Raw genomic sequence first — 27,235 nt, 5'->3', positions numbered from 1 at the left:
ACACATCAGTCAGAAATTTCAAACAGTATAAAAAGGAAACCAATTTGCCACAAAAATTCAGCAGACAAGTCTTTATCATTGGTCTTTATCTACACTTGCTTTTTTTTTTTTTTTTCAAACATATTTTATTGAATTTTATCATCTACAGGTTTAGATCAGGCATTTTATACATAACATGAACAAATACGACTGCAGATTTTTGCCTTAAAGGCTATCAATAAAAGGTTTACTTAGCAGTTACATGTAGTCGATTTGATGTTCTTTAATTGAGGTATGCTAGCGCATACACTATTCAAGTTTGCCTGTTAGAATTATCCATGAAGATTATAGGCTTAAGACCAAAGAAGCCTTTCCCATGAAGGAAACCCCCCTCCCCACCTAACTAATTCCCTCCCTATCCCCTACTATCTCATCTTTCTCCTCTTTTGTTGTGGTTAGGTCCCACGCCCCGGCATGGGTGTTGACACTATTTTTAGCGAGTTGTGCCCGGATCATTCCTAGCAGGCAGTGTTAATTGTCCCAGGGTTCCCAGAAGTTCCTCTGTGGCGTACCAGGATGTATAGCGGAAAGGTTCCATTAGAGATGTAATTTCATTTTTGGAGAAATTATGGGTTATAAAGGGTTTCCAGCACTTAAAGAATTTCTTGGAACATTTTTCTTTGTGTAGTAGAGTATCTATTTTGGCCATGGCAAAAAGGTCAAAGAGCTCTGCTTTGAGGTCACATATTGTTGGTGCTGTTGGATATATCCATCTATTGTAAATGGATTTACGTGCTGCTATAACACACAGATGGGCTAGATTCGTTGGGGTTTTTGTCCAGTCTGATGGGTTAGGATTAGGAGCGACATAGTTGAAAAGGCAGAACATCGGGTCCAGGATTAGTTGCTTGTGGCACATGTTATTTATGAATTGAGTAACTGCAGTCCAGTAGGCCTGTATGTTTGTGCATTGCCATATACAGTGCATTAGGTTAGCTTGCGGCGCTTTACACTTTGGACAATAAGGTGAGTATCCTGGTGGGGGTGTCTTGTATTTTATGTCGAAGGTGTACTTAGCCCTATGGATGAATTTCAAATGCGATTCTCTCCATGTTTTATTTGTGATTAGTTCTCTATATTTATTATTGCCTTCTATTATGGCATCTTCTATTTGAGAGTCCGGGAAGGTTTTGTTCCAGAATGCAAAGCTGCTTTTCCAGCATTTTTTTGTTTGTAGGAGTAGCAGGCGTCGTTGTGTGGCCGATAGGGTTAAATCCTCGTTCTGAGGTTTGAGAAAAGTGTCCAGAGAGTTTATGGTGGCTATTGTTGGTAGATGAGTGATCTGGGATGCTACAAAGGAATGGATCTGTGCATACATGAGAAAGTCTGTACGAGGAATGCCATACATGTTTCTGATTTCCACAAAAGTTCTCCATCTGTGTGTGTCTAAGTTAAATAGTTGACCTAGTTTAGTCAGTCCCTTCTTTTCCCATTTGATAAAGGTTCCGTGTTGCATTCCAGGGGCAAAGCCTGGGCTTCCCCAGAGTGTCATGAATTTGGATATTTTCCACGGCAAACCGTGCATTTTACATAGCTCTCTCCATGCTAGTATGGTATCTCGTAGCAAGATATTGTGTTTAATTCGGGTTGGCAATTGAGACCAGGAAGTGTGCATGATCCCTACCAGTGTCCATGGTTCTGCTATAGCTGCTTCTAATGTGTAGTTGGAGAAAAAGGAGGTGGCAGACACCTAATCCCTCACATGTCTCGTCAAACAGGCCACATTATATTTTCTGATGTCCGGAATTCCCAATCCCCCCACATTTTTAGGTGAGTGCAGTTTAGTTAAGCTGATTCTGGCTCTTTTGCCTCTCCAAAGGAAGCGGGAGAATGCTCTATTTAGATTTTGTACGTCCTGATGTTTGAGAAGGAGTGGAAGAACTTGCATTGGGTATAATAATTTGCCAAAGCTTACCATCTTCAGTAAGGCGGCTTGCCCCATTATATTGAGTGGTACTTCGGACCACCCTTCAATTTGAGCTATAATTTCTTTGATTTTAGGGGTAATATTGAGTTGGTAGAGGGAATAGGGGTCCGGTTTGATTTTTATACCAAGATAGGTGATGGGGTTTTTCGTTATTTGGACTTCTAAGCTGCATTCAGAGGTCTGTGGCCAGAATCTGGTTAGCGGCATTAGTTCGCTTTTGGTTGTATTAATTTTGAATCCTGACATAGATCCTATCTGTTGGATTAGGTTCAGGACATCTCTAATTTGTTGAGAGGGGTCGTTGAGGAACAGTATTACATCATCTGCAAATAGCGCTTGCTTTATTTTTTTGCCATTTATTTCTATACCTGGATTTATTTCATCTAGCAGTCTTGCCAGAGGCTCTAATGATATGTTAAATAGTATGGGGGAAAGAGGACATCCTTGTCGGGTGCCTCTGTAAATACTAAAGGGAGCTGAGATGAAACCTGGTAGGTTGATGCGTGCTGCAGGAGTGGCATATATTTGTTGGATTACATTAATAAAGGCCCCTGTAAACCCCATTTTGGAGAGCGTCATTTCCATCCATTTCCATTGTACGGCATCAAATGCCTTTTCAGCATCAAGTGTGAGTAAGGCTGCATTCTTATGGGTCTTGGGATATGCTTTGACGTGCTCCAATATGGCTAGAACTTTCCTAATGTTGCTAACTGCTGAGCGTCCTTTTATAAAGCCTACCTGGTTGGGGTGGATTAGTTTGGGAAGTATTTTAGATAACCTAGTGGCCATTAGTTTAGTTAGGAGTTTTATGTCTTGGTTGATCAGGGAAATTGGCCTATATGATTCTGGGGCTAATGGGTCCTTTCCTTTTTTAAGTATAAGTTTGACATATGCTTCATTAGCGGATTTCAAGTAACCTTCTCCTTTTAGGATTTTGTTAAATATTTTAGCTAGTGTGGGGGCTGCCTCTACTTTTAAGATCTTAAAAAATTCTGCAGGGAATCCGTCGGGGCCTGGTGCTTTGTGATTAGATAATGATTTTATGACCTCTATAATCTCGCTTGGGGTGATAGGGGCATTTAGATCTTCCAGGTCTTGTGTACTGATCCTATTTAATTTTGCCTTTTCTAACCAATGATTGATTTGCTCATTGCTGCTATCCAAAGGTTTGGCATAGAGTTGCTCATAATAGTTTCGGAAGATATCCACTATTGTTTTTGGGTGGTGGGTTAAATTCCCCTCCTTGTCTTTAAGCTGTAGGATAGATTCATACTCTTGCGATCCCCTGGCCATAGCAGCAATCAGTTTCCCCGACTTGTTGCCATATTTAAAGAAGAAATGGCGTTTGGATGATAATGTTTGCATTTCCCTGAGCGTGCACCATTTGTTTACTTCTGTCTGTTTTTTGGTCCACTCCATTCTAGTGTTTGTATTAGGGGATACCTGGTACGCTTGGTATGCTTTTCTTACTTGTTGCATTGCGTCCATGTAAGCTTTATGGATCTGTTTTTTTTTAAACGAGACATGTGCCAAGATTTTCCCTCTGAGTACCGCTTTCGCTGTATCCCAGAATAGGAATGGATCTCCAGAGTGTACCGCATTGTCCATACTATACTCCCCCCACCAATTCTGCATCAGGAGATGAAATTCGTCGTCACCATAGACATATGTTGGGAACCTCCATATTATATCTGTGCCTGTCGGTATTTTATCTAGTAACTGTATAGTGACCGGTGCATGGTCTGAAATCATTATGTCATGGATTATGGCTGTTTGTAGTTTTGTTATTATGGTCTGTCCCAGAAAGAAGTAGTCGATTCGTGAGAAGGAAGAGTGGGGGGGAGAGAAGAAGGAGTATTCTTTATCACATGGGTGTAGGAATCTCCAGGCATCGATTAGTTTTAGAGATTGTGTCAGTCCATTTAGAGGTGTCTTCCCCACACTCTTCCTCCTGTTTCCTCCCCTCTCTGTTTTAGTATCCTCAGCCACGTCCATTACCTCATTCCAATCACCTCCCATTATTAGCCTATCTGTATTTTCTGTCAGTAGCTTGTCGATTAGTTTTTTATAGAATTGGGTTTTCCAGTCATTAGGCCCATATATATTGTATATCACCAGGCTTTCTCCCGGGAGATGTACTCTTACTGCCACACACCTTCCCTCTTTATCTGAATGAACCATTTCCACTTTTCCTTTTATTGCTTTGCTTACTAGTATCATGACACCTGCTTTTTTGCCCACTGCTTCTGATCCGAAGCAACATTTAACCCACCCCTTTTGCAAAAATTTAAATTCCTCGGTTCGGAGATGTGTCTCCTGGAGTAGTGCTATGTCTACAGATAATTTTTTGAGGTGTCTAAGTATTTTGCCCCTTTTTATTGGCGACCTGAGTCCCTTTACATTCCAGGAACAAAGTTTAATCGTCATGTTATTATTACTTTTGGTTTATGTATGTCGGTTAGTAACTCTTCCGGGTAATCCCTATATTCTGCAAATACAGGCACATTCTCACTATCTGTTGAGAGGTGACGGAAAGATGAGACCCTAATCCCCGTAACTGTTAAACATTTCAAACATACAGAGGAGCGATAACAAATACGTTTTAGCTGCTGGCTTGCATTATCATACCCCCTCAGTAAAAAACAGCATATAACATAATAAACATAGCAAACAGTAAAGCACTTTCCCTGTGCATGGACTTCACTTCTTCCCCACAACATAGCTATAAAGCATCCTCGCTTCCAAAGCCTTTACACGCCCGCAGCAGTATGGATTGCGGGAATATATTTATATCAATATGTTACTTATCAGAAGAGTCATTATTTATATAGGTTCCCCAATCTCTCAGAGACTCCAAGTCAGGTCTGATGAGGTGAAGACGGGGCAGATGCTCGTCTCCCATTTTCTGGGATGGTAGGTGTGCAGGAGAGCCATTTTCCCTGCGTGGTGATATTGCTGCCAGTTGTTTAAGGTGTTTCTCTGCTTCTTGCGGGGTTTTAAATATGTGGATTTGCCCATCCGGGTCTGTAATTTTTAGGATTGCTGGGTACATCAGGGCAAATCTTATTTTTTTTTGACTAAGGAGGTGCATATAGAGCTAAAGGTCTGACGTTTTTGCGAGACCTCCAAGGAATAGTCATTAAAGATTCGTATTCTGGTCCCCTGATATTCCAATGTATTCTCTGATGATTTAAAGGCTCTGAGGAGCACAGTTTTATCAGTGTAGTCCAGATATTTCACCATGACCATTCGTCGTAGGTTTTTTGCTTTGCTTTGCTTTTGTGTGCCTACTCTGTGTGCCCTTTCCGTTTTGCATATATTCGGAATAGCCAAAAGTTCTGGAAGTGTATGTTCGCAAAACTCTTTTAGGTCTTCAGGTTTAACTGATTCCGGCAGGCCTACTATTCTTAGGTTATTGCGCCGGGACCTGTTTTCCAAGTCCTCAATGCGTGAGTGGTAGGCAGTATTCTGTCTAAGGGCCTCTTTGAGCTGTGTTTTGGCAGTGTGTAGGTCATCTTCGCAGCTTGAAATGCACCGTTCTACCTCTGCTAACTGTGAGGCATGTGTCTGCAGTTCTGTGGTGATGGTAGATAGGGACTGCGTCACTGCTGCCGCCACTATAGAGTGTAGGTCTGGCATCAGATATTTGGCTACCTCCTTTGCCATGCGTTTATATCTATGTGCCGTTGGGGTTCTCTTACTTGTTCTGCTGTCACGCTCTGATTCCTCATCCCACTGTGAGGATTCTTCTGTTGCGCAGCTATCTGCCGGACCCGGAGGTGCCATCTTGTCGCGTGGTTGATCCACCTCTGGGCCTCCTTGTTTCGCTGCCGCTCGGGTGAGGTAGCGATCCATACGCTGTCTCTGAGGTTTGGGGAGGATGAGCGGCACCTGGGGTGACAAGAACCAGGTGTCCTGTTGTTGATTTGCCTGCCGCGTAGCGTTGGGCTTGGCGGAGCTCCGCTTCGCTCACCCTTCCATGTAGGCGCCGGAACCGGAAGTCCCTCTACACTTGCTTTTAACTGTAACGATTGGTGTCAGCTAAACAGATTTTCTGATTATTGGTGATCTGCAGTATCACCAATAATACAGATGCTATACCTGATTATGTGGTGATCTGCAGAATCACCAATAATGCTAGTATAGCCAGACACAGGACTACCAAAGTGAGTAGTGTTTGGTGCAACAGTAATGAGGAAGAGGAGGTCTCCCGAGGAGCGGGTGACTACAGACAATACTGCAGCCAAGGACCAACTGAGGAGCAGGCGAGTCCGGCTGTACTGCAGCTAAAGGACACCTGAGGAGCAGGTGCTACAAGGAATGCTGCAAGGTTGATCACCTGAGAAGCAGTCTGGTACTATATATACAAGATTGCTCCGCAGCGCCGCCCCAGCCACTCAGCCAATCCGAAGTACTGTTGGAGTCAGCTGACTTGGCAGATCAGCTGACTCCCCTTCTATTCGCATAAAGGTCCTGTCACCTGGCGCGCGTAGCCCTTAATCTATGTGCAATAGAAGGACAAGGCAGATCACCTAACTGCCTGTCTCCACGGCGGCATCTCCGCTATCCATTACATTAACCTACCCATTTCTGATACAGGCTTACTTTTTCATTAGCCAGTGCAGGTTTTGGAAGGGTAAATTGTAGTGTAGGAAAAGTATGGCACTAGATTCTGCAGGGAGAATGGATACAGCTGGACTGGTGCTGATTGCAGCGTGCACCCAAAATGATGCAGATCAATTTCAAAAGAATGGAGAGAGAAAGAGGCACTGCATGCACAAAAACGTATGTTTCGGCTAGGTTCACAGTGGTCAGTTGCATAACACACGAGTTATGATGAGTATGAACTGCAATGGAGACTGGACATAATACAAAGCCTGCATGCAGCAACTTGCAATCCGTGCACAGAATTGCATGGGTAGTAAGTCCACATGTTGAATTATTTACAGTGACCAGACGTCCTAGTTTACCTGTGACATGCCCCAGAAGTAAACAAAAAGAGAGACATTGAGAGCCCAATATAGTGTAGTATGTACTGGTAAATTAAGGTGCGTGAAACAAGTATGTGCAGTATACTCACAAGTCAGCGTTACCCCATAGACAACCACTGTAGGTGCAGGTAGGGAGATTAGACCTGTCCCCACTCAGGATTAAGAAGTCTCTTTCCGTAGATCAAGAAAAAGGGGTAACACCCCTCCTCAAGGGTGGACTTGTACAACATAGTATGGAAACAGAGGCACCAGAAGGATAAAAGAGTCTTAAAGGTTTGCTCAGAGGAGGTAAGTCCACCACTACCTCTTCACTTTTAGACACAATAAAATGCCAATCAATGTTCAACAAAGCAATTTATTTACATACTCCAGAATAATACAATGTGTTACGCGAGTATGACCTGCTTCCTCAGGCAATAAGATAGAGCATATACAGTGCAGGTCTGGTACTATGCCAAGTGCCTTTTTACTCCACAGATGTCAGTGTACTTCTTTTTACATATTCTCCATATCCTTCTTGTTACAGACAACTGTAACAAGAAGGATATGGAGGCTGCCATATTTATTTCCATTTAAACAATTCCAGTTACCTGGCTATCCTGCTGATCCTCTGCTTCTAATACTTTCAGCCATAGACCCTGAACAAGCATGCAGCAGATGAGGTTTCTGACATTATTGTCAAACCTGACAAGATTAGCTGCATGCTTATTTCTGGTGTTATTCAAACACTATTGCAGCCAAATAGATCAGCAGGGCTGCCAGGCAACTGGTATTGTTTAAAAGGTGATAATTATGGCAGCCTCCATATTCTTCTCACTTCATGTGTCCTTTAGAGGGGAATGAAACTCCATAATAAATAAATCATCCAATAAGAAATATTTATTTACCGTAGCTTACCTATCCTGTTGTTTTGAGTGTTTACTGTCAGATTTAAGAGAAATGTGATATGTAAAAAGAAAATAATATTTTTCTCTCTGATGCCCAAAGTGACATCACTTCTGCCTTTATTTATTTATTTTAACCCAAGACTTCCAACACTCCTGTTGGCAATGCACAATTTGGCACAGTTCAGCAAAGGCACACAGACCAGGGGGAAAAACCTGTTTTAGAAAACAAAAAATGGGTTTACGTATACATCTGGGGCACTAACTATTTTTAGGTAATTTTTCACTTTTGGATGCTGAGAGTAGTGTTGGGCGAACACCTAGATGTTCGGGTTCGCGAACGTTCGCCGAACATCGACGCGATGTTCGGGTGTTCGCGCCGAACTCCGAACATAATGGAAGTCAATGGGGACCCGAACTTTCGTACTTTGTAAAGCTTCCTTACATGCTACATACCCCAAATTAGCAGGGTATGTGCACCTTGGGAGTGGGTACAAGAGGAAAAAAAATATTTTAAAAAGAGCATATAGTTTTTGAGAAAATAGATTGTAAAGTTTCAAAGGAAAAACTGTCTTTTAAATGTGGAAAATGTCATGTTTCTTTGCACAGGTAACATGCTTTTTGTCGCCATGCAGTCATAAATGTAATACAGAGAAGAGGTTCCAGGAAAAGGGACCGGTAACGTTAACCCAGCAGCAGCAGCACACGTGATGGAACAGGAGCAGGCGCAGGAGGAGAAGGCCATGCTTTTTGAGACACAACAACCCAGGCCTTGCATGAGGACAAGAAGCGTGCGGATAGCATGCTTTTTACCGCCATGCAGTCATAAATGTAATAAAGATAAGAGGTTCAATAAACAGGGACCGGGCGTCAACGCTAACCCAGCAGCAGCAGACGTGATGGAACAGGAGGAGGCGCAGGAGGAGAAGGCCACGCTTTCAGGTGCAACTCAGACCTTGCATGAGGACAAAAAAATGTGTGCGCAAAGCAATGCAATGAGTAGTTTTCAGGACACAATGGGCTATTCGGAGGAGCTATTCCCACCCCCACAATCTTCTACCTGTGAAAGGTCAATGGAACAGCCACAAATGTTGTGCCCGGATTCACAACCTTTTTCTGTGGAAAATGCACCTCGCACTGAAATGCAAGGCGAGGCCGAGGATGAACATGACGTCAACAACTCAACATGACGCAAAATGGGGGCGGAACAGAAAGCTGCTTTCAATGTTTTTAAGGCCTTAATTGCCTCCGGTGGCCAGTTAGATGCATCATTCATCACACCCAAATCCCAGAGCAATGTGTGCAGGAATTTGAATCGCAGGAGGTGTACCGAGATCATCTGGACAAGTGACCAAGTGACCAAGTGACAAGTGACCAAGTGAAAAGTGACAAAGTGACCAGTGACAAAGTGACAAAATGACAAAGTGACAAAATGACAAAGTGACAAGTGACAAAATGACAAGTGACAAAGTGACAAAGTGACAAGTGACAAAATGACAAAGTGACCAGTGACAAAGTGACAACTGAGAGGTTGTTCTGGGGAGCTCCACTGCACTCAGTCGCATATGAGGAGAGGTCTCGTCGGGACTGCTGATCCTCCTCAGCTTGCTCAAAGCCTTGAGGGTTCCTGAAGATCCTCTGCTTGGAGTTCGCCGGGGTTCAGCTTGGTGTCGGGGTCGGCGGCGTCCTCCTCACTCCAACGTGGCAGATCTTCTGTTGAAGGGAAAAAAAAAAAAAACATTGTTAAAAGTCCAGTACCGCTTCTGAAGGACTCACCAAGAGATGCAGGAGCGCTTTAATCTAGCGCACCATCGCTCGCTGGGTGATGTCCCTCCCTACGCGCTGGAATTCTACGCTGCACATGCTAGCACGCTTTTGCGCAGTGCCGAGGCGCATTCCAGCAGCTAGCTACCAAGCTTCTGTGGATCTGATTGGGCCACCATGTTGGATCTCTGCCAAGTCCTCCAAAATTTTGAGCAATCCACGTTGCGTGACTGAGCAGTGACAACTCTACAGTCAGCATTACAATACCACTGCTGTGTTTACTGAAGAAATCAATGTTGAAGATGGAAACCGCTGGCATGATGCAAGTGGGGGATTCTGAAGATGAAAACGATCAGCGTGATGATACCAACATCAGGCAACCTGCCTCAGGAAACGCTGGTCCTAGCTATGACAAAGAACAGGACGAGGAACAGCTGGAGTTGGAGCAGGAATTGGATGCCCCCACTGCCGAGGGACAGAGCGGTGCACGTTGGACTTCCACAATTTAGCGGGAATGGACAGCAGAAGAGGAAGAAAGTGATGCTGGTGACGAATATGGTGCATCACAACAATCACAACGCTCACAAGAACATGAAGACAGAGGAGTCTGGCAGGACTCTCTGGCACACATGGCTCAATTCATGCTAGACTGCATTGAACGCGGCCCGCGCATTATTCACTATTCATTATTATTCATTATTCTGGAATCTGGACAACACCAATTACTGGGTTTATACCCAGTTTATACAAACACAATGTTAAAAAACTGATTGAAGAAAGTGTCAGACAGGTCAAAAATGGAACAATTCCAGCAGGCCCTTGAGGATGGAGACTTTAGAGAGGAGATTGACATCCTCCTCCTTCTCTAGCCAGTTGTACGCCAACAGACTGACTTCAGCAAACCCAGGAGGACCAGGAGGGCAGCAAAGAACACAAGCTGCTGCTAGTGCCGAAAAGGGAATGGTATTGGCAGTGTCCTTGGAGTGGGAACATTTTCTGACACCCATGCAGCAGCCCACAGAACAGCAATCGGGCAGTTCCACGTCCTCCAACACCAATCGCCTGGAGAAGATGGTCAAGGTCCAGGACTACATGTCAGATGGCGTAGCTGTGTTGAACAATCCATCTGCAGACAGACGGTGAGTGTGACAGGCAGCGCAAAAGGACCATGGCAACTCACTCATAGTACCACAGTTTGATAGTGCTGCCCAAAAAATTATATGGATCCGTGGACCCGGGCACTGCGGGCAGTACTGGGAAGTGGGAACGCAGATTTTAGTACCTAAACACACGTTACAACATGTTTTCCGGGGTCGGACTCTGAGGCACATACAGATGGTCCCGATCATCATCCTCATCATACAACTCTTCTACTGAGTCTGACCCACCCACCACCTCTGCCACCCCAACATCCCCAGACACAGACCCCTCATCGTCCTCAACATTAACTTGGGATGCTGGCCTGAGCCAGACCTCCTCCTCCACATCAGGCCCCATCATCTCCTCAATGGCAGCCCTCATTAATCGCTCTGGCGACGGACCGATGGACACAACGTTCTCCTCCGGGGAGGGCTGCTGCTGACCACTGGCTGCTGGGGTGGATGTTATAGCTTGCGTGGGGCGTTGGCTGTTGCTGTTGTTGGGAGTGCTGCTCACAGCGGAGGTCTCTGAGGAACTCATGGTGAGCTCATATAGTGGTTGGCGGTGAGTGGAGTATTACTGATCCCAGCAATATACACACTGACTGGCAGAGTACGCAATGCTATATAGTCTGGCTGAGCGGTGTACACAGAGTGGCAGTACACACAATGCTATATAGTGTGGCTGAGCGGTGTACACAGAGTGGCAGTAAACAATGCTATATAGTCTGGCTGAGCCGTGTACACAGAGTGGCAGTAAACAATGCTATATAGTCTGGCTGAGCGGTGTACACAGAGTGGCAGTACACACAATGCTATATAGTCTGGCTGAGCCGTGTACACAGAGTGGCAGTACACACAATGCTATATAGTCTGGCTGAGCGGTGTACACAGAGTGGCAGTACACACAATGCTATATAGTCTGGCTGAGCCGTGTACACAGAGTGGCAGTACACACAATGCTATATAGTCTGGCTGAGCGATGTACACAGAGTGGCAGTAAACACAATGCTATATATAGCGTGGCTGAGCGAGGTACACAGTGGCAGTACACACAATGCTATATAGTCTGGCTGAGCCGTGTACACAGAGTGGCAGTAAACACAATGCTATATATAGCGTGGCTGAGCGAGGTACAGTGTGGCAGTACACACAATGCTATATAGTCTGGCTGAGCTGTGTACACAGAGTGGCAGTAAACACAATGCTATATATAGTGTGGCTGAGCGAGGTACACAGTGGCAGTAAACAATGCTATATATAGTGTGGCTGAGCGAGCGGTGTACTACTGTTCCCAGCAGCGACACACAATGACTGGGGGGGACCCTGGCTAGCGTGGCTGGAGAGCGAACTACCCTGCCTGCCTACCCAAAGCTAAACCCACAGAGAAATGGCGGAGATATGACGTGGTTCGGGTATTTATTTACCCGAACCACGTGACCGTTCGGCCAATCAGAGCGCGTTCGGGTCCGAACCACGTGACCCGTTCGGCCAATCACAGCGCTAGCCGAACGTTCAGGGAACGTTCGGCCATGCGCTCTTAGTTCGGCCATGTGGCCGAACGGTTTGGCCGAACACCTGATGGTGTTCGGCCGAACTCGAACATCACCCGAACAGGGTGATGTTCTGCAGAACCCGAACAGTGGCGAACACTGTTCGCCCAACACTAGCTGAGAGGGATATGGAAGCCGCCATACTTGTTTCCTTTTAAACAAAACCAGTTGCCTGGCAGTTCTGCTGATCTTTCTGGCATCAATAGTGTCTGCATCAGACACCTGAAACCAGCCTGCATTTGGGTAATCCAGCCAGACTTCAGACAGAAACTCCCGCTACAAGTATTAGAGGCAGAGGATTAACAGGACAGCCAGTGTCTTTGGTCAATTGCTTTTTTGCAGCGTGTAGAAAAGCATTTTACAGATTTTGGCAACAACCTGCATTTTTTGCCCTCACAGGGAAACATGTAGGCGCAGCAGTAAACAACCCTGGAAGCAACCTGTTGCTGCCAGGGTCGCCTAAAACAATAGGAAAGATAGGAATTAAAACGCTGCGTTTGCAAAGGACTACAGTAAACGGCAGGAACCAACAGTACTGGCGCTGCACTTAGATAGAGAGCACCGCATCAATCATTTACCACCTAGTAAGCATCTGTGTGAACCAGACCTTAATCAGCAGTATTGTCCAGCCCCTCAGGAATACCAGCCAATGCAACAGTGTAATGTTCTCCTATGCAGACCCCCTCCTGCGTACCCACCTGGCAATTTTGCAGATGATTTTCCTGACTACCGGCGATTTTCAAACGACGTCGCGAGGTGGGTACAGGCGCACGATTGCGAACGTCGCCTAGCGTCGCGCCGATGATGACGGACCGACACGGCAGATTGGATCTTTGAAATCCCTGACAACACTGCGCAAAGTACCGCAATCGCAGAAGTCTTGCTCGCACCACTGTGTACATCGTGTGACCTCATGCTTTAACCCGCCAACCTGAAGAGGCGTCGCTTATGACCATCGTCAAGGGGACATCGCAGGAGCCGTCAGGCGGTGAGTATGCAGCTTAAGTCTACACAGAAAAAAAGAAGGGAACACCGAGAGCCTTTCCTTCTTAACGCAGCTAAGAGCCTGATTCCAACCTACTGGAGATCTACTTCAGTTCCAACGGCTAGAGGTTGGTTTATGCGTATTAATAAATTACAGGAGGCTGAAGAAGCAGAGCTGTCAGGTCAAGATAAACTTAATAAATATAAAACAAAAATTGGATGTCATGGATCCTGTATCAAACCACTGATGAATATCACAATATAATAGGGAATGTAACCAATACTGGGGAAGTTTTGTGCTAGAACCAGGGAGTTAAAATTACAGGTAAAGGAAGACAGACACTTTCATTTTTGTAAATGAGCAAACATTGAGTTGTAACACCAAGGTTTGGTGGGTTTTTTTGTTACTTAAAAGATAAAATTGTAGTTATGAATAGTATATGTAATGGTACTGTGGAATGCACAAAAGGTATGGATGCATATAGCTATATGAAAGAAATATAGGAATAAACATTTCGTATGTCTGTGAAAGAAAACAATGGGAAGAAGCAAAATGGACAGAGGACTCTAGTAATTCTGTGGAGATGATGTACCTCAATAACCGTTTATTATGTACCTGTTCTATCTTAACTGCAAAATAAAAATTATATAATAATAAAAAAAAAAAAAAATTAGGCAGGTGCATAAATTTGAGCACCACAAAAAAGAAATTAAATCAATATTTAGCAGATCCTCCTTTTGCAGAAATTACAGCCTCTAAACGCTTCCTGTAGGTTCCAATGAGAGTCTGGATTCTGGTTGAAGTTTTTTTGGACCATTCCTTTTTACAAAACATCTCTAGTTTATTCAGGTTTGATGGCTTTCGAGCATGGACAGCTCTCTTTAACTCAAATCCTAGACTTTCAATTATATTCAGGTCTGGGCACTGAGACGGCCATTTCAGAACGGTGTACTTGTTCCTCTGCATGAATGCCTTAGAGGATTTTGAGCAGTGTTTAGGGTCGTTGTCTTGTTGAAGGATTTAGCGCCGGCGCAGCTTCAGCTTTGTCACCGATTCCTGGACATTGCTCTCCAGAATCTGCTGATACTGAATGGAATCCATGCATCCCTCAACTTTGACAAGATTCCTAGTAACTGCACTGGCCACACAACCTCACAGTATGATGGAACCACCACCATATTTTACTGTAGGTAGCAGGTGTTTTTCTTGAAATGCTATGTTGTTTTCCTCCATGCACAACGCCCCTTGTTATGCCCAAATAACTCAATTTTAGTTTCATCAGTCCACAGCACCTTATTCCAAAATGAAGCTGGCTTGTCCAAATGTGCTTTAGCATACCTCAAGCGGCTCTGTTTTGTGCAGTGGGCGGAGAATAGTCTTCCTCTGCATACAGTATCTACTTGTGTAAAGTGTGCCGAACGGTGCACAGTGACTCCATCTGCAGCAAGATGATGTTGTAGGTCTCTGGTGCTGGTCTGTGGGTTGACTGACTGTTCTTACCATTCGTCGCTTCTGTTTATCCGAGATTTTTCTTGGTCTGCCACTTGGAGCCTTAACTTAAACTGAGCCCGTGGTCTTCCATTTCCTCAATATGTTCCTAACTGTGGAAACAGACAGCTGAAATCTCTGAGACAGCTTTCTGTATCCTTCCCCTAAACCATGATTGTGAATAATCTTTGTCTTCAGGTCATTTGAGGGTTGTTTTAAGACCCCCATGTTGCTACTCTTCAGAGAAATTTAAAAGAGGAGGGAAACTTACAATTGACCCCCTTAAACACTCTTTCTTATAATTTGATTCACCTGCGTGTGTAGGTCAGGGGTCCCTGAGCTTACCAAGCCAATTTGAGTTCCAATAATTAGTTCTAAAGGTTTTGTAATCAATACACTGACAACAGTGCCCAAATGTATGCACCTGCCTAATTTTATTTAAACAATTATTGCACACTTTCTGTAAATGCAATAAACTTCATTTCACTTCTCAAATATCACTGTGTGTGTCTCCTATATGATATATTTAACTGACATTTTTTATTGTAACAACCACCGATTTATACAGGAAAATCATGACGATTAACAATGTTGCCCAAACTTGCGCAATCCACTGTATAGATTGGTAGTGGGTCTGGTTGTCTATTGCATAGTGTATGGCTAGCAGTACACTGATGACAGCAAAATTGTCTGAAGTAGCTGTATATAAGTCTAATAAATGGCTCTGTATCTGTGGTATAACTAGCAGTCAAGGATGCACAGTGGATTACTAAGGCCATAAAGACATGATCTGCATGACTTCTACACCGCCTCTATACTGTACACCGATTTCTACACCGTTCGGAAATGTGCTGGAAGTGATGAGGTATGAACTGCTTTAGGTTTAAGGAGGCAATGCTGTACAGTTCATATAGTGAATATGGACAGGGAATATGGAGAACGTCCAGCACTGCAAATCTCCACGCCAACTTTAACGTCCCCATTTTATTAATTCTATCCCCAGCTACTCTAAGCAGATTGGTTTGTATAAATGGGCAATAAGTGTTGGAGTTAACTTTTTTTAAAACAGGTTTATTTTTTCTGACTTGTGTGAGTGAGTTGTTTGGAATTTGTTATGGAAACTGAAAATGATCATATACATGTCCCAGTGTGATTCAGTTAAGGCCCATCCACACTGAAAACCACAATCACACTATTCTGCGATCGTGATTTTCAGGTGTTTTCAAGCAAAGGACTAGTTTGTGTTTCCCAACATGAAAAACAAAAGAAAGAAAAAGCTGCTGAAAGTTTTTTTACATGGAAGTTCGCATAGCAAATTGCATAGCACCGTGTTTGCAACTGGCTTAAAAAGAGATTGCACCACCACTCTATATACGGTAGGTCACTCCGATTACTATGTTAATCATGGTGCCCTTGTTAATCATAGTGCCCAAAACGCATACGGTTTTGAAAGTCGGAATGAAATGCATGCAATGTGTAAGGGCCCTAATTTTGTTTTCATATTCCAACAGAATCTATGACAGGTCAAACGCGAAGTAGAAAACCTGGAACGGGATTGGGGCCTATATTAGATTGGGAAGGTTAGTAGAATGCAGTGGGCTTCAGAAAAGTGATGGGGGAAAAAAAAAAAGTACAGTAAATGGCTTCTCTTTGCGCAGTTACAGTAAGAACCATCCACTGCTGCCGAATCTGAATGGATGCGGCACGCCAGTGGAATCTCAGCCTAATATGCAGTGCCTGGACTTAGGCCAGTGTAGTCAGTTGCAGGTGTGCACTGCCAAGGGTGTGTGCATTTTTCAATAGCACAAATTCACTAGCCTTCCAGTAATGTGTACTGCTCTGATACGATTCAGGCCAAGGGTTTAAAGGACAACTTTAATGAGAGAGAGATATGTAGACTGCCATATTTATTTCCTTTTAAGCAGTACCAGTTGACTGGCTATCCTGTTGATCCTCTGCATCTAATTCTTTTAGCCTTAAGCCCCATCTACACGATACGATTCTTTATACGATTCAATTACGATTCTATTTGCGATCCAATTAAATCCAACATGTCCGATCGGAATTCGATTCGATTCAATTTGATTTGCCATTGTTTTGCAATGGTAAATCGAATTGAATCGAATCGAATCCCGATCGGACATGTTGGATTTAATCGGATCGTAAATAGAATCGTAATTGAATCGTATAAAGAATCGTATCGTGTAGATGGGGCTTTAGACCCTGAACAAGCGTGCAGCAGATCTGAAAAGATTAGCTGCATGCTTGTTTGTGGTGTACGATTCAGACACTACTGCAGCCAAATAGACCAACAGGGCTGCCAGGCAACTAGTATTGAATAACTATGGCAGCCTCCATATACCTCTCACTTCAGTTGTCCTAAACTGAACGTAAAAAAAAAGTTTCAGTTACCTGAGGCTTCTACTAGCCCCCTGCAGCCACCCTGTGCCCGTACCATTGTGAAACAATCCTCCGATCCCCTGAAGCCGCTGAGTATCATTTTTGGCGACTGGCAGGAGCATCCTACGCATTATATTTTTTGGCACTGTGCATATGCAGGCGCTCCCGTTGGCGGGAGCATGACTGAGAACACCAGCGGCCAGGGCCATGCACATGCAGTGGCAATCGACTGGCCCAGTAGCCAAAAACGAAGCCCAGCGGCTGCAAGGGACTGGTCGGTCGTTCCATGACAGCGCAGGCACAGAAGGCTGCAGGGGGCTGGTAGAAGCACCAAGTAGGTAAAACTCTTTGTTTTACGTTCAGTTTAGGTTCTCTTTAAACTTTTGTTACCCAATATCAGACCCAGTTTTAGAAAATATCCTGCTTAGGTTTTCTAAAGGTTTCCAAAGTTGTAGCAGAATCACTTTGGCCAGGTCAGGTCATTGACTTATACTGTAAGGTCCTAATTTGTTGGTTACTTGTATTTCCTATGTAGACTACAGGAAGTGATCACTGCCTTATAAAATCTATCACCTGACCACACTAGACCATAAGTTCTCATACACACAAGCAACAATACATTTTCGTAAATCCAATCAAATATCTAGAATTGTCCACAAACCCTATGCTAATATTAACTTATCAGTGTTAAACCGCTTACTATTAACAGATCCATTTTTCACAACTGGACATTCATTCCAAGGCAGTGGATACTGGAATGACTGAAAAAAGTAGAATATGCTCCATCCGATAATGACATTGTAGTACAGGCCAACAAAGAAGCAAACCTAGAGGAAATGAGAGGACAGAAATCACCATCATGTTTACATTCACTGAAAACAGTCTATGCCATAAACAACAGACAGAAATACTACTGCTCAGTGCTTAATTCATGTCGCAAGATCAATTCCTGCTTTAATAATTGTATGGGGTCTATGACAGCCAAGTGTGCCATAGTTGCATTCTGAAATGTCCCATGCATCATAAAATACAGCCTGGCAGCACAAAGGCTTATATGTAAGCAGCACAGTTCAGAATATGAGGGAAAACACGGCAGCTCACATACTGAACTAGAAAGGTAGGTTTAATGGTGGTAAAATGATTTGTTTCTCAACCACGTGTGAGTGTGTGTGTGTATGTACTGAATGTATGCACGTACGTGTGTGCATGTATATATATATGTATATATATATATATATATATATATATATATATATATATACACACACACACACACACACACACACACACACACACATATATATATACACACATATACACACTGGGATCTGGCCCCAGTCCTCACTACCATGTTTAACCTCTCCCTATCCACAGGCACCTTCCCCTCAGACTTCAAGCAGGCCACTGTACTGCCTCTGCTCAAGAAACCCTCCCGCGACCCCTCGCTACCCTCCAACTACCGCCCGATCTCCCTCCTCCCATTCGCCTCAAAACTCCTTGAGCGTCTGGTTCACAAACGCCTGACCCAGTACCTCAATGCCAACTCACTGCTAGACCCACTCCAATCTGGATTTCGGCCTGCCCACTCAACCGAAACGGCTCTCACCAAAGTGGTCAATGACCTTGCCTTAGCTAAAGCTGAAGGTAAATACACCATTCTCCTCCTCCTTGACCTTTCAGCAGCTTTTGATACAGTAGATCATCCCCTACTCCTCCAGTCCCTCCAATCCATGGGCATTCACGATCTCGCCCTGACCTGGCTTTCATCCTACCTCTCCAACCGCTCCTTCACGACCTCCTTCAATGAGTCCTCGTCCACCCCCAACCACCTCTCAGTGGGAGTCCCCCAAGGCTCGGTCCTTGGCCCCCTACTGTTCTCCCAATACACATCCTCCATTGGCAAGGTTATCTCCTCCATGGGTTTTAACTATCATCTGTATGCAGATGACACCCAAATCTATCTCCACACCCCTGACATATCCACCACTACCATGGACAAGGTCTCCTCCTGCCTATCTGCCATCTCCTCCTGGATGTACGCTAGGTTCCTAAAACTAAATCTAGACAAAACGGAATTTATGATCTTCCCACCCCGGTCATCCCTGGACCTCCCAGATGTGCAGGTCACTGTTAACCACACTACTATTCACCCTACCTCTCAAGCCCGCTGTCTGGGTGTCACCCTGGACTCCACACTCTCCTTCACTCCCCACATCCAAAACCTCACAAAGTCCTGCAACTTCCACCTTCGTAACATCTGTAAGATTCGCCCTTTCCTGACCCCTGCCACCACCAAACTCCTCATCCATTCCCTCATAATTTCCCGCCTCGACTACTGCAATGCCCTTCTGTCTGGACTCCCTAAGACCCGAATAGCCCCACTGCAGTCCATCATGAATGCGGCTGCCAGAATTATCCACTCCTCCCATCGCTCCACCAGGGCGGCTCCCCTCCGTGAATCCCTCCACTGGCTTCCTATCCAGTCCAGAATCAGATTCAAGATATTGTGTCTGACCTACAAATCCATCCACAAAACCTGTCCAACCTACATTTCTGATCTTACTCAGAGATACACACCAAGCCGCTCACTCCGCTCCTCCAATGAACTTCGCCTGACCGTCCCCCGCATCACCCAGTCCCATGCACGCCTCCAAGACTTCTCAAGAGCCGCTCCGACACTATGGAACTCCCTACCTCCACCCATTAGGGCAGCCCCCTCCTTCAACACCTTCAAGAAGGCCCTCAAAACTCACCTTTTCACTCTTGCCTACCACCCCTCACAATTGCTCTAAACCCACAGCCGAACTCTGGTCCCCTACCTCTCGTGTCCCTACCTCTCCCTCTAGATTGTAAGCCTTTGGGCAGGGTCCTCACTCCTTTTGTGTCCTACCTGATCATGCACCTCTATTACTGTGCACCCATGCTATGCATTTGAGTGAACCTAACTTGCCTAACCCCATGCTCCCATCCAGTGACTGACTAAGCATTACCTTGTACTCATACTGTGCTGTGTGATCTGGTTTTCTTGTATTCCTGTATTGTCATATTGCTGTTTGTCACCCCTAAATATTGTCTGTAACCTAAATTAATGTCCAGCGCTGCGTAATATGTTGGCGCTTTATAAATACAACAAATAAATAAATAAAATAAATGTATATATATATATATATATATATATATATATATATACACACATACATATATATATATATATATATATATATATATATATATATATACAGTACAGACCAAGAGTTTGGACACACCTTCTCATTCAAAGAGTTTTTTTTTTTTTCATGACTATGAACATTGTAGATTCACACTGAAGGCATCCAAACTATGAATTAACACATGTGGAAGTATAGTATTATAACCAAAAAGTGTGAAACAACTGAAAATATATCATATTCTAGGTTCTTCAAAGTAGCCACATCTTGCTTTGATTACTGCTTTGCACACTCTTGATGAGCTGTGTGTATAATATATATATATATATATATATATATATATATATATATATATATATATACATATATATATATATATATATATATATATATATATATATATATATATATATATATACATACATATATACACACACACACACACACACACACACACACAGTCCTGCCCATAATTATTCATACCCCTGGCAAGTTTTGACTTAAAGTTGCTTTTATTCAACCAGCAAGTAATTTTTTTGACAGGAAATGACATAGGTGTCTCCCAAAAGATGATAAGACAATGTACAAGAGGCATTATTGTGGAAGAAAAAAACATTTCTCAGCTTTTATTTACATTTGAGCAAAAAGTGTCCAGTCCTAAATGATTCATACACTTCTCAATAATCAATAGAAAATCCTTTATTGGCTATTACAGCAATCAAACGCTTTCTATAATTGTAGACCAGCTTTTTGCATGTCTCCACAGGTAGTTTTGCCCATTCATCTTTAGCAATGAGCTCCAAATCTTTCATTAAAAGTAACGTTAAGTCAAAATTTACCAGCGGTATGAATAATTATGGGCAGCACTGTATATATTTAGAGATGGGTCAGATCCCAAATTTCCTTGATTTTCTCGAATCCTTCAAATCTCAAATCAAGCAAATGCTGTACATAAGAGTTGTGTGAGTAGTTAGACTTAAAATATACTATTCTAAAGGCCCGTACCAACTACGCGATTTTCCCAACGATCGCACGTTTAGAGGTGTGGGGCGATAACAACTGTCATGGCGGATCAGATCTTTAAGATCTCCAACAACTGGGAGGATGAGAAGCAAAGTACTGCGATCTCTTGACTTCCCAATCGCGCCTGTTGTGGAACGCTGTGCATATCCTCTGGCCGGAACATGGATCGTGGAACGCTTGTCGTCAGGGAGACGTCGCTGCATCCTCCATCGGGTGGTGAGTATTTAGCTTAAAGGAATCATCAGCCAATTCATGCAAATCCGATTTATTTACCTGGGGAGTTCTCCAGCCCTTTGCAGCTTTCTGTCCCGCGCAGACTGCTCCATTCGCAGCCACTGGCCCGGATCCCCACACTGTGCAGAGGACGACCTCGAGGTCGTCCTTGCTGCGCCTGTGTGAAACGCCGCTGTCAATAAAACCCACGTTGTCTGCGGTGTACTGCGCAGGCGCGGTCGTCCCCTGCACCATGCGGGGAACCCGGGCCGGTGGCACGCAAATGGAGCTGTCAGCGTGGGACAGAAATCTGTAAGGAGCTGGAGAACGCCCCAGGTAAGTAAATCGGATTTGCATTAATATTGGCTGATGATTCCTTTAAGTCTACTACTATTCTTTCATGGATCAAACAATTGTTATGTACAGAATTCATTAGATATGAAGGATTCAAGAAAATAGAGAATTTTTTTAAATTCAGATTTGAGGACATTTCGGATTTGTCCCATCTCTAATTTTTTTCCCTTTTGTTTTGCAGGACATGCTATATTCAGGTTTAGGAAACAGGAATTAAAAGCTTTGTAACAAGTGCTTACAACACAGCTAGCATAGCCAATTCCTCCAAGTCGAGGGCAGATATAATTCCACACGCCAATGCTACCTCTGCGAATTCGCTGTCCCACAGCCAGCTCAAGGAAGAAGAGAGGGATGCCAATCAAAACCAGCAGGATCAGGTATGGAACCATATAGGCTCCTAAGGAGACAAACAGTACATACATCATTCTAGAGGTGCTTTAGGAAAGCTAATTAAAGTAAGAAACAGGAGCACATAGTAAAACAATGAGGAGAGAATCAGAAGACCTAAAGTGACCCACCCCCCATGTTCAAATCACACACAAAATTATATAATGATTGATCTTAAAAAACACCCATCAAACAATTGTATTTTTTCCTACATTATGATTAAATGTGTATATTTATATTTTAGGTCCATGCACATCTCTCCCAGTAACATAGACTTCCACATCTAGAGAATCATGCAACTGTTGGATAAACCCAGCTGTGGCACAGCGAACACTTGTCCCATTGACGTTACACTAAACTTACATTACCAGTAACTTATCCTAGCAATTACCCAGCCATAATTATAGGATTTCCAATATCTTTTTTCATGGGAATACAGAATAATCATGCTCTGTTGATAGTTCTTATGTACAGCAATAAAGCAATTTGCCAGGGAATTATATTTAGTATATGTGTCTCTCTCTCTCTCTGTACTTAGTACACATTATAGCATTTTTTGATTTTACAACAGAAGTCGATGCTGACATTGGTGAGGATGAATAACCTATCAGTCCTGCCTTTACTGAAAATTGTATTAGATGCTGCTTTCACAAATGTGACTCCTGCCACTTCTTCAACTGTCTCCAGTGGCTGACAAATTGTCAATTAATGGTACATACACACATCCTATTTTGATTGGCCAATGACTGGCCAATTTTACAAGGCTTCTACACACAATCAATGGCAACTGACGGTGATCGGAAACCAATCCCTCGGGCGGCATTGCAAGGCCAAGGTTACACAGATGCGTCTCTCGCTTTTCAAGCAAGTAATGTCTCCTGCATTGTAAATGTGTGTGTTTGTGTTTTTGTGTGTGTGTGTGTGGGGGGGGGGGGGGGGGGGTTTGGAGAGAAAAGCAGAGCCGCACGAGAGTGACATTGCTCAGGTGGGGGGAGTTGTATAAGTGGGGAGAACAGAGCTATCTCCCGTCGCTCGGCCAAAGCGATCCGCCATGACGGATTGCTGGCCAAGTGGACAGGGGGCATCGGGGGCTGCTGTACACACACTGGATCTTTGGCCCACCTTGGCCGAATTTTTTCTGGTGTGTGTATGGGCCTTGGGAGCTTACCTACACAATCTGTTGATAGTATGCAGTCTGTTGGCCCTCATACTACATGGGAGTGGTAAGATTGGCCAATCAAAAATGGATGTTTGTATGACCCCAGCTCTAAAGCCTGGCACAAACTTTCAATAATGATTGGCCAATCACTGACCAATTGTACCACCTTCATGTAGTATGAGGGTCAATGAATATTGAATACTATCTGCAGATTGTGTAGGCAAACCCTCATACTACATGGAGCTGGTCAGTGATTAGCCAACCTTAATTGGAAGCATGCACCAGGCTTTAGGGGTCTCTCAGGCTGAAGCAGCCGAGTCTTCTGCCAGTTTTTTTTGTTTGTTTTTTTGTTTTAAGCTTATTGACATTCATTTTCAAACATGTATTTTCAATGCAATAATGTGTTTGTTTTTATCAGTTTAAATAATAATGTTTTACTATTTTAACAATAAGGTAGTGTTTCCTGAACCTCTCTTGAAGTTCCACCAACAGTACATGGCTTTTGGCTATGGAAAACAGTGTTTGAAGTGGTATGAAACTCTGCATTTCTTCTTTGCCCTAAAAGACTATCGCAGCATAAAACCTACTACCAAGGAACAAAATGGTAGCAGAACAGCACTGAAACAGCTAAACAGCACTTTCTTCTCCAGTGGAAAACTTAGCTCTGAACCCGAAGTTGAGGAAGTGGTTGCATCATCTAGTTTAAAGCGGAATATAACCCAGAATTTATTTTTTGCTCTAAAAGATTATTTACAGCATATAATATACTAACACAATGGTTTTTTTTTAGTAAAACAACATTCAAAGGGTTACATCACAGGGCTGACTCTTTCTTCTGCAGGGAGAACCCGCATCTGAACTGCTGTTAAGCTTATCTTGTGTACACAGTCTTTACTTGATACATTTATGTAAACATTGTCTGGCTGTGCAGGACTTCAGCTGATGAGTCCTGGGGTGAAACACAGGTCAGAAATCACTGCTGGCTGCATTCACAACAGAATTACAACAGTTATGAATAAAATGCATAAGCAGCTTTTAAAAAAAATTAACTGAACTTTGGGAAGTTATAATGTCTAAATGAATAAGAATACTTGTGCACAAAAGCAAATATGATAATTGTATGGGTTATAAAAAGTAGGAAAACACATTTTTTTGTTGAACATTTTGTCCTAGTTTTAAACCGCTTTTAGTATCTTTATCGGCCACTGTTAGTAAACATTCCTAGCAGTGCTTCAGCTGAAAGTGTACACAACAGACAACTTCTCACTGGATACAATATATAAATACAGCAGCTATGCTTTAAATTACAGTGGCAGCTTTCAGAGCAGATAAACTGTACTTTAGGAACTTGTTATATGTAAATGGACAATGGTTATATGTAAATGGACAATAATACTTGTGTATAAAAGCAAATATGATAACTGTATGATTAATAAAAAAAAGTAGGAAAACATGTTTTTACTGACTGCTATGTTAGAGTTTAATCCCACTTTTATTAAAGGTGTACTATGGTGAAAAATTGTAAAAATATATTTACATATACACACACATACACGTCCCTGAGTAAATGCACTGTGATTTTTTTAATTCCTGTGTAGCAGTCAGTTCAAATAGATATTATAATCTGTTATCTATGAAGCTCTTACCGACTAGATTAGTCCATCTCCTCATGGGTTCTAAACTTTTCTTTTGTCACAAATAATTTTTATTGTTTTTTAAAGAGAAATAACAAGTAAATGCTTTTCATAGAACATTTAGAAACATAACAGTAGTAACATGTATAATAGATAAGGTACAGAGGAGTCTGCGAAAGCAGAGGTAATTTCTGCATATATAGAGGTGGGTGTCGGTAGCACAAGGCAACAAATGCCGGCACCCCATTAAGGGATGCCCCTCCACATGTACTGCAAATCATCAGTGTCAAAATTAACATTAAGTTCCCGCTCCCACCTCAGAATGTATTGTGGTTTAGGGAGATTAGGGGGAGAGATTGCATTTTTATATAATTGAGAGATGAGGCCTGGGGATCCAGGGTCTGTAGTACATATATGCTCAAAGTATGTTCTAGTTAATAATGAATCTCGGGACCTAATATACTTGTTTATGAAGTGGGAGATTTGGAGAAATCTAAACAGCTCATTATCTGGTATTTGTTTGTGTTCCCTGAGAAAGGAGAAGGATTTAAGCGCTGTGTCAGATACCAGGCTATAAATTGTTATTAAACCCTTTTGCTGCCACCATTTAAAGGTAGATGGGTTATGCAAGCCTGGTATGAAATCTGGGTGACCTAAAAATGAAGTGAGAGGTAAATGGGGGGATGCAAGTCTATCTTTTAATTTTGCCTGGTTCTAAACTTTTCTTTTAATGGTTTCCAAAGCACTCCATGGAAATGATTTGTCCAAAGATGCCAGCCAGAGTACCTACTAATATACCTAGAAGCAAAAAAGTTTCTGCACCGTGTTAGCCAAACAATTAAGTAGGTTAAAAAAAAAACGTTTTGTAAAAGTAATACCTTTAATGGCTAACTGATAAAGTTAAATTATGCAAGATCCCAGATAGTTGGCATAATTTAACTTTATTAGTTAGCCATTAAAATGTATTACTTTCACAATACTTTTGTATTTTTTTTCTACCTACTAATTACTGAGACCTGTTACCCCCTGTGTGTCTGCTATCTGCAGCATCTTGTGCCAATCACCTTTATCTACCTACTACCAGTTGGACTGTACCCTGGCCCAGCCATTCAAGGAGTGTTTTTGCAATTAAAAGAAATCCCTAATATCCCCCTTGAGGAGAGGGACTAGTTCAAAACCTGTCAATAAAAGGTTCAAAATTGCTTAATTATAATGCCTACTGTGTCAGCTACATAGCAAGTAAAAATATATAGTGCATTTACTCTGGAACAAATGTACATCTTATATGGAGGTATAAATAGGAATTTTTAATTGTACAGTTTTCGCCATAGTGCCCATTTAATCTACTGTACATTGTTCATTCATTTATTACCTCACCCGTGCATATGTCAGGCTACCTGCCCAACATACAATGTAAAGCTTCAGGACAGAGGGTGCTAGAGACTCCTATACACACCAGCTTGCTCAGCTTCCTAGGGAGGAAGAAGGTAGGAGCAACAGACTTTTCTCTGAGAGCCACTGTAGGGAGAATACATTTAGAACTGACCAAATAAATCCAATATTGCGGACTGCTGAAATCTATTGCCTGTATATACAATAGTTTGCAAAAGTATTCGCTCCCCTTTAAGCTTTCCACATTTTGTCATATTACTGCCACAAACATGAATCATTTTTATTGTAATTCCATGTGAAAGACAAATACAAAGTGTTGTACACATCAGAAGAAGAAGTACACGATTCCAAACATTTTTTTTACAAATAAATGACTGCAAAGTGGGGTGAGCGTAATTATTCAGCCCCCTTTGGTCTGAGTGCAGTCAGCTGCCCATAGACATAGCCTGATGAGTGCTAATGACTAAACAGAGTGCACCTGTGTGTAATCTAATGTCAGCACAAATACAGCTGCTCTGTGACGGCCTCAGAGGTTGTCTAAGAGAATATTGGGAGCAACAACACCATGAAGTCCAAAGAACACACCAGACGGGTCAGGGATAAAGTTATTGAGAAAGTTAAAGCATGCTTAGGCTACAAAAAGATTACCAAAGCCTTGGCTATCCCACAGAGCACTGTTCAAGCGAGCATTCAGAAATGGAAGGAGTATGGCACAACTGTAAACCTACCAAGACAA

General features: G+C 43.0%; 1 protein-coding gene across 7 annotated transcripts in view; it reads right to left on the bottom strand.

Annotated features, from left to right (window-relative positions):
* Positions 1-27,235, bottom strand: part of SLC6A17 (solute carrier family 6 member 17) — a 156,168-nt gene that overhangs the window by 36,439 nt on the left and 92,494 nt on the right. For 6 of the 7 annotated variants that reach the window (XM_068269537.1, XM_068269536.1, XM_068269542.1 and 3 more), the window contains exons 3-4: positions 22,167-22,324; positions 17,871-17,997 (exon numbers count right to left, since the gene is read on the bottom strand). In XM_068269537.1, the coding sequence (XP_068125638.1) occupies positions 17,871-17,997; positions 22,167-22,324 (285 nt within the window). The remainder of the gene's footprint in view (positions 1-17,870; positions 17,998-22,166; positions 22,325-27,235) is intronic. The other variant, XM_068269543.1, reaches the window with a different exon arrangement.

Source organism: Hyperolius riggenbachi, chromosome 2, assembly GCF_040937935.1.
Source record: "Hyperolius riggenbachi isolate aHypRig1 chromosome 2, aHypRig1.pri, whole genome shotgun sequence".
Classification (NCBI taxonomy): Eukaryota; Metazoa; Chordata; class Amphibia; order Anura; family Hyperoliidae; genus Hyperolius; species Hyperolius riggenbachi.
The sequence above is the reverse complement of the archived record's forward strand: the minus strand, read 5'-3'. Positions and strand labels throughout refer to the sequence as shown.